This window comes from Chrysochloris asiatica, unplaced genomic scaffold, assembly GCF_000296735.1.
Source record: "Chrysochloris asiatica unplaced genomic scaffold, ChrAsi1.0 scaffold00125, whole genome shotgun sequence".
NCBI lineage: Eukaryota > Metazoa > Chordata > Mammalia > Afrosoricida > Chrysochloridae > Chrysochloris > Chrysochloris asiatica.
The window spans coordinates 6,016,889-6,024,965 of record NW_006408643.1 but is presented as its reverse complement, the minus strand read 5'-3'; the positions used below and the strand labels follow the sequence as shown (position 1 = coordinate 6,024,965).

Sequence of the window (8,077 nt, the reverse complement as noted above, 5' to 3'; positions counted from 1 at the left end):
CCAGTGGTTTAGACTGACCCGATCCTCCACAGGAGAAAGATGTGGCAGTCTTTCACCGTAGAGGAAACCCGCTGGGGCAAGTCACGTGGGTGTGGTTGCTGTGCGCTAGAATGGATGTTAGTTAGCCCCAGGTCGGGAAGTGGCCCCCATCCAGGTTTGTCCCCCAGGCACAGACACAGCGGTGTGTGTAGCCAGCCGAGCCACCACCCTGACCCCTCCATCACCATGTGACTGTGTCTCCGCCACCTGGTTGGTTACTTCCGCTATTACCGTCCGTCTCAGTGATTCTGGATTCCCTAAAGAAATACTGGGACCCCACTGAGGCGGCTGTGACGTCCCCAGAGACTTTGTATACACGTGACTAATGAGACAGGAGGGGACACATTGTCACAGTGACACCAAATTCAAGAGTCACAAAGTGCTGCTGCTGCTCATGGCTGGAACAGCCCCTCCAGTCCTGGCGACCCCATGTGTACAGCGGGGTAACAAGGGTATGGCCTCCCAGGAGCATTTGCCAGGCCTGTCTTCCACAGTCCCTCTGATTGGCTTAACCCACCAGCGCTTAATGTTTGTGACACCCAAATGGAGCCCACATGGTAGCTGGAGACAGGTCCCTCCCTCCAGCTCCTTCTCTCTAGCTCCTCTCCTAGAGTCCACAGCTTTTGCTAGAACCTTCCATCAGCCTGTTTGCACTGTTCAGTGTCTCAGACCATCACGGTGGTGTTGACCATCCAGTGAACCTCACCTCTTCCGAGAGACCTGCAGTGAATGCTTTCATATGTCTGGTTATGCCTGTAGGTCCTGAGAAGCAGAAATACCATTTAAGAGGGTGCGATCTCTTTCGTTGGAGGTCCCCAAACTAAACCCACAGCCACTGAGGCACCGCTGACTCATAGCAACCCCATAGAACTAGAGTGCAGCTGCTCCCGAGGGTGTCGGAGGTAGCAGTGTTGATGGGATTAGACCGCCTCATCGTTTTCCCACGGAGTAGCTGTGGCTTTGAACCACCGACCTTTTGGCTAGTAGTCCAATGCTTAACCCACAGCACCACCAGAAAGCCCTTTGAATTTGAAAGCAGCCCAGTTGGCTCCTGCCCACCATGTCTTCCCGCGCCTTGGCCACACGGGGGCAATGTCTGCCTGTTGGAACCTCAGCCATCTGTAGATGGAGACTTGTTTCATCCAGGCGCAGCTCCCTGAGTGGTAACGGACTCAGTGTCCTTTTCTGGAGCTTTGCCTGTCTCTCCTCTGTGGCTGAAGGAGGCCTGGTTACCCGGTGGGCTATTAATATTAAACACAGGGTCAGTAGTCTGAATCCACCACTGCTCCACTGGTGGAAAATGAGGCTCTCTGCTCCCAGAAAGATTTCCAGCCTTGGAAACCCTATACAGGGTTGCGATGAGTCAGAACCGACTTGAAGGCTCTCAACTACTACCACCACCACCTCTGTGGCCAGAAGTTCCCAGTGGAGCAGTGGACACACTCGGCTGTTCCCTAAGAGGCTAGAGGTTTGAGTTCACTCACCGGTACCTCAGAAGAAAGGTGTGAACAATGAGGTACTGAAACTCTATGAAGTCCAGTTTTTCTCTGCCACACAGGAACCTGCCACGAGGAGAAATTGGGTTGGTTTTTTTGAGGATGGATCTGGTGCAAACTCACTGAAAGGTGGGTAGTTTGAACCCACCCAGAGGTGCTTTCAGAATTCAGCCATTGATACCTGGGGAGCCCAGGTCCGTTCTGACTCTGTGGGACCACGGGGAGTTGGGTTGGCTCCCTGGCAGCTGGGGGTTCTTTATGGGTGACAGATATATTTCCCATTTCTAGGTGTTGTGGGGGGCTCTGCTTGCGGACACTGTCCCATTGCCCTCGGTGGAGACGAGCACAGTCTGGAGGCGTGGGCCGGGGGTCTCTGAAGCAGGCATCTGCTCCTGACAGCACCCATGCATGGAGACTCTTCCTCCCCTGGACCTGCTCAGCTCTCTGAGACCAGTCGAGCCCCCAGGGCAGTCCCCAGGGCAGACGGGAGTGGGTTTCTGGGAGTTCTGTTCACTGGGGCTGATTGAATGCACTAGTTGAGCTTTCCCTGGGAGGTCCTGGTGGGTTCCTTGTAGCATCTCTCTGTCTCCATTCTTCATATATATATATATATATGGAGCTCTGGTAGCGTAGTGGTTACGACTCGGGCTGTGAACCGCAAGGTCAGCAGTTCGAAACTACCAGCTGCTCCGCGGGAGAAAGATGAGGCTTTCTACTCCCGTAAAGATTTACACCCTCGGAAACCCTGTACAGGGTCGCTATGAGTCGGTTCCGACTCCACGGCACATAACAACAACAACAACATATATATATATATGTATATATATATATATTTTTTTTTTTTTTAAATAAGTTTTTATTGTGAATTGCATGATAGTTTACATGGGAGAATGTGTTGGTTTTAAACTCATTGTTTCATTGCAGTGATTATAATCCCCTGCATGCATCATCATTTAACAGGATTTGCTTCCATGTCCTCTGGGTTGTTTGTTTTTCCGGGCGGGGGGCAAGGATGTACCCAAAAAACACTCAGGAATATATAATAATTTAAACAACCAAAGGGCAAGTCTGCCTCCTGCCCACCAGCACACAGCCTTTTTCTTTCCATGAATCTAGAGTCCTCATCTCTACCTCCATCTCTGGTGTCGCTGTTTCTCTGGATAAGGTCCCACATTCTGCTCTTGCTCTTCTCCCCTGATAGTCCTAGGGTTGTCTGTTCCGGGACTGTAAGATTAACTACTCTTCCCCCCCCCCCCACACACACACCCCTTTTTGTTACAGAACTTCTATCTTTACAATTGTGACAGTCACAATTACTCAATATTTAATCATAAGAATCTTATTCCCATCTCCTTTCACCACACTGTCTAGACAGGATGGAAACTATTCAGTGGGGATTCTACCTTCCCCTGCCCACTCTTAAACTAAACTCCCTCTTGAAAACTTGTAAGCCAGTCATTTCATGTCTTTATAGACCCCCCATTTTAGGTAGCCAATGATTAAGTTTCCCGTCTTTATCTGCCCTGTGTACAGAAGGAATAGGATTGATACTTAATGTGAAGACTCCTTCCCTCTCAGTTGGTATTTTGAGTTAATACATCCATAAGTATAGGTCAAGTTCATCAAATCGTAACAATTTACACTTGTGTCATTTATCAAAAAAAATTTTTTTTTAATCTTCCTCTAGTCGAGTTCTGATTATTAAGCCATTGAGGCTAGGTCAAATGAGTACTAGCTGCAATTTTGAGTGTTCTTGTGCATCTCCCCTCACTTCATATCGGCTGGACACTTCACTCTCAGCTCTAGCCCTCTGTGGCTATGTCCTTGTCCATGGGCTTAGGAGTCCCCAGGTCTCACCACACTTCAGACCAGCCAGCCCTTCCTCGTCTCTGTCTCCGGGTTGTCTAGCTCTATTCCTAATTCCTAAAGAGAAGACCTGGGTGCGGCTGAACCTGCTATGGGAACCTCCCCGTGTGTGGGAGGTGGGGCTACTGAGGTTCTGGGTGTCTTGTTGCCTGTTTGTCGTTAGGTGCTGTGAAGTCAGTTCCAACTCATAGCCACTCTCTGTACAACAGATGGAAACCCTGCCCGATCATGGGCCACCCTCACAATTGTTGTTTGAGCCCATTCTTGCTGCCGTCTTGTTAATCCATCTGGTTGAGGGTTTTCTTCGTTTTTGCGGACTCACCTGATTAAGAATGAGAGACAGAGTCTCGCCACGCTTCCTTCTAGGAGCAATCCGGCTGCTTTTATTTCCAAGGCAGAATTGTTTGTCCTTCTGGCTGTCTGTGGTACTTTCAATATCTTGCCAACACTGTAAAACAAATGCATCGACTCTTCCCTGGTCTTCACCCATCTCGGTTTTGCTGTACCGCGCGGCTCTGCCAGGAACAGTACGGGATGCGCTCTAATAAGTAGACGTTTATTCTCTCAGTTTAGGAGGCAAGTACACGTTCCGGGAGCGGCTCTAGAGGAAGGCTTTCTCAGTGTTGGTTCTGGGACCATCTCGGTCCTTGTCTCTTCAGAGCTGCTGCCCCCCCCCCCCAGGTCATCTTCGTGTGACTCAGCACCTCTTTCCCCTTGTCCTGGCTTTGTCTCCTGAATTCGGTGAAACCCACAAGAGCCAGAACCCAACAGCACTGCCTTGTTTTTCCGCCTTTGACAGGGTGCAGCCTTACCATTTCCCATCATTCATTGTAATGGAAAAAATTTGCGTTTTCCTCTCCGACAGGTTTCCACCTTCCACAGGTTGTGGCTTTTACTGTATCTCAAAAGAGCTTGGCTGAACATGAACCCTACACTAATCTTGTTTCATGAACTTAACAAAGAAAACCTATTCCCTAAGGGGAACATAACCATAGGCATACACAGAACCCTATAGGACAGAGGAGACCTGCCTGCCCCATAGGGTTTCTGAGACTCAGTCTTTATGGGAACAGACTGTCTCACCTTTCTCCGCTGGAGAGAAACCCGCTGCTAGTGGGTTTGAACTGCCGACCCTGCGGATAGCAGCCCAGTGCTTATAGGGGTTAGGATTTACAATGTACACGTTTCTGGGGGGCACAGTTCAGTCTAACCTAGGGTTGCAAGTTCACAAATATGAGAGCGATTCCCCTCTGGGTCTGCAGAACGGGCCGCCCCTCCCAAGCCCATTCTGGTTGTGCCCTCCGGAGCCGGCTCTTTGGATCCACAGAAGACATGGCGGGGCCCAGCTCATGGAACTGGGTTTTGTGGTAACTCCAGCTGTGTTGGGGTACACACCACCATCAGTACTCCCTGTCCATCTTGCCCTTAGCCGTGTGACCAACTAGGGTACCACTTACTAAGGTTGCTTCCCGGGAGTACATGTGCTGCCTCAATGCAGGTTCTACCTGCCTCCCTCCCTACACCATGAGCGCATGCCTGTCTGGGCCCGGAGATCCCAGGACGGGAGGGTGGCCCCATGAATGAATACCCAGTATGTTCCTGACAGACCTGGGATGCCCTCAGACTGGTGCAGAGAAGGTCTCTGGAGACGCTCTCAGCACCTCACACAGACACATTCACACACCAGAAGAGATCCCTGCTCTCTGGTGGGCCGCTCTGGCTCATGGGTACAGTTCTCACCTCCTGGTGTGACACTGACCAAGCACTGCTTTGACAGTGAACAGGTTTCCGCAGAGCTTCCAGACCCAGGTAGAGTAGGAAGAAAGATGGGTCATTCTGAAAATCAACTGGTGAGAGTGCCGTGGGTCACGTGGGGATGGCGCAGGGCCAACTCAGCAGCAGCAAACGCCTTTCAGCTGGAGGTCTACTGCCTCCAGGGAAGGGGCTGGCCGGGCTGGGGGGCTCCTGCAGGTGCCGGGGAGTGTCGGTAGCGTGTCCTGCCTGTGCCTTCTACAGCCGTCCCCTCCACCAACACCCCAGCAGTCTGCCTTTCCGCCTTTTACAGAAACTTTTTATTGTGGTTTGGGTGAACTTGCAGAGCAGGGCAGATTTCCATTCAGGTCACACCTGTCATTGTGTCTCCTGGTCCTGATTACAATCCCTTCAGTGCGACAGAGCTCTTCTCGCCTCCTCTCTGTTTCCCGTTTCCAGTCCTCCACCTTCCTGCCCTGTCCTGCCTTCTGAGCATTCTCCTTGGGTGCATGCTGGTGGTGGTCACCCTTTATGCTTGTCACCCAGAGCACCAGTTTCCTGCGGCTTGCACATGAAGCCGTTGGGGAAGACCATGGCTTGGGTCTTGGGCTCTGAGCAGGTATGCTCGGAAATGACACAGACTTGTCTCTCACCTGGTGGAGCAGGTGATGTGGGCTGTGCAGATGGTGCTCCACAGTAAATGCTGTGGCTCCTCTGCCCCGGACTCTCTGTCCTCAAGCATGAAAAGTCGCCACAGATGGAACGTTCAGGAGTGGCCGGAGCGGTGTGCTGATAAGCCTTTATTTACAGACGCAGGTGCCTCTGACTTGAGGATTCGTGTAGACAAAGCGCAGGCGGGGCCCTTGGCCCTGTGTGCTGGACAGGCTGCTCACCCAGCCCCGCCATGGACCAGGACTACGAGAGACGCCTGCTGCGGCAGATTGTCATCCAGAATGAGAACACCATGCCGGGTGTAGGTACCGCGCCTGCAGACCCGGGTGCCCTCAGCCACTCTGCTGACTGCAGGGCCACGTCTGCCCGCTTTCCAGGCGGGCGGGTGGCGGTGCAGCCCCAGGGAAAGGGAGGCAGCCTGGAGACACCTGCATGTGGCATTTGTGGGGTATAGGTGTGTGTGTAGCCCAACCTACCTTGCCTCGCAGCTGTCTGCCCATCTGTCTGTGTGTTGTGGCCTCGCCCACCCACGTGTGTGCACTGCTCCCCCTATGGTGCATGCCTCCATGGAGGCTGGGGCTACCCTCCAAGACCCCAAACCAGTCTTCTGAGATGGTGGACTTTGCTCATAGCACCATACTGTCAGAGGGCAGAGGCGGCAGGCTGGGTGGCACGGGGTCAGGGGTAAAGCAACTGCATTTAGCACAGGCTCTGCCCCTCTGCAGGTTGCAGAGATGCGGCGCACACTGACACCCGCCAACTCCCCAGTGTCGTCACCTAGCAAGCATGGAGACCGCTTCATCCCATCTCGGGCTGGGGCCAACTGGAGCGTGAACTTCCATAGGATCAACGTGAGGGCCAGGGCTGGGGGCCTGCAGACGTCCTCCTGGGGTGGGAGCACCAGCTTCTGAGCCTCACCTGCCCCTCTCCCTTGTCCACAGGAAAATGATAAGTCGCCCAGTCAGAACCGCAAAGCCAAGGACGCCACTTCAGACAACGGCAAAGGTGAGGTGCCGGGTCCCCCATGGGCTCCCCTGTGCCCCAGAGTGCCCCTGACCCTCCTGTGCCCACAGATGGCCTGGCCTACTCGGCCCTGCTGAAGAATGAGCTGCTGGGGGCCGGCATCGAGAAGGTGCAGGACCCACAGACCGAGGACCGCCGGCTGCAGCCCTCCACGCCGGAGAGGAAGAGCCTCTTCACGGTCAGACTCCGGGGGTGTGTGGGTGCGGGGGCAGGGAGCACGAGGTGGGGTGGGGGACACTCATCACATGCCTGTCCCCACCAGTACTCCCTCAGCACGAAGCGCTCCAGCCCGGACGACGGCAACGAGGTGTCCCCATATTCCTTGTCCCCCGTCAGCAACAAGAGGTGAGGTCCCCAGGCAGGCCACTGGGGGTTCTCGGGACAGATGCCAGGCAGCCTGCGGAGACCAGCTCTGCCCCTCTGGGTCCTGGCGGCTTCAGCTCTGCAGGAGCCATAGCTGATGATAGAAGGTGCCAGAAATTCCAGGCGGCCAGACTGGGGTGGTACAGTGGAGAAGCCCAGTCTGTGTGGGAGAGTCTACGGGGAGATGCAGTGGAATGTGAAACAGAACCCCACAGGACACCAGGCCTTCTGGGCACAGGGTGACTCTCAGAGCAGGTCTGCTGGTGGTCATGAGTGCGACCCTGGAAGAGCCCCTCATACCAGCAGAGGGTACAGGGTCCAGCACTGTGACGTCCCCGTCTCTGGTTCTCCCCACAGTCAGAAGTTGCTGAGGTCTCCCCGGAAACCCACTCGCAAAATCTCCAAAATCCCCTTCAAGGTCCTGGACGCTCCCGAGCTCCAGGACGACTTCTACCTGAACCTGGTGGATTGGTCCTCCCTCAACGTGCTCAGCGTGGGGCTGGGGACCTGCGTGTACCTGTGGAGCGCCTGCACCAGCCAGGTCAGTGCTGGGCCGGGGGCTGGGATAAGTGGCCACTGTGTGGTCTGCTTCTGTGGGGTATGTGGAGGGTGTGTGTGGAGATGGACTGGTATATTTCTGTGTAAGGGATGGATAGATGGTGTGTGGATGGATGGATGGATAGATGATGTGTGGATGGATGGATGGATGGATGGATAGTGTGTGGATGGATAGATGGTGTATGGATGGATGGATGGATGGATAGATGGTGTGTGGATGGATGGATGGATGGATAGTGTGTGAATAGATGGATGGGGTGTGGATGGATGGATGGATAGATGATGTGTGGATGGATGGATGGATAGTG

The 8,077-nt window shown here is 53.8% G+C and overlaps 1 protein-coding gene across 3 annotated transcripts in view; it reads left to right on the top strand.

Annotated features, from left to right (window-relative positions):
• The first annotated feature begins 6,056 nt into the window (after positions 1-6,056).
• FZR1 (fizzy/cell division cycle 20 related 1 (Drosophila)) overlaps positions 6,057-8,077 on the top strand; it is a 7,783-nt gene continuing 5,762 nt past the window's right edge. For 2 of the 3 annotated variants that reach the window (XM_006868951.1, XM_006868950.1), the window contains exons 1-6: positions 6,057-6,126; positions 6,551-6,676; positions 6,767-6,830; positions 6,899-7,026; positions 7,111-7,193; positions 7,569-7,752. In XM_006868951.1, coding sequence (XP_006869013.1) covers positions 6,058-6,126; positions 6,551-6,676; positions 6,767-6,830; positions 6,899-7,026; positions 7,111-7,193; positions 7,569-7,752 — 654 coding nt within the window. In that variant the 5' untranslated portion in view covers position 6,057. The remainder of the gene's footprint in view (positions 6,127-6,550; positions 6,677-6,766; positions 6,831-6,898; positions 7,027-7,110; positions 7,194-7,568; positions 7,753-8,077) is intronic. The other variant, XM_006868952.1, reaches the window with a different exon arrangement.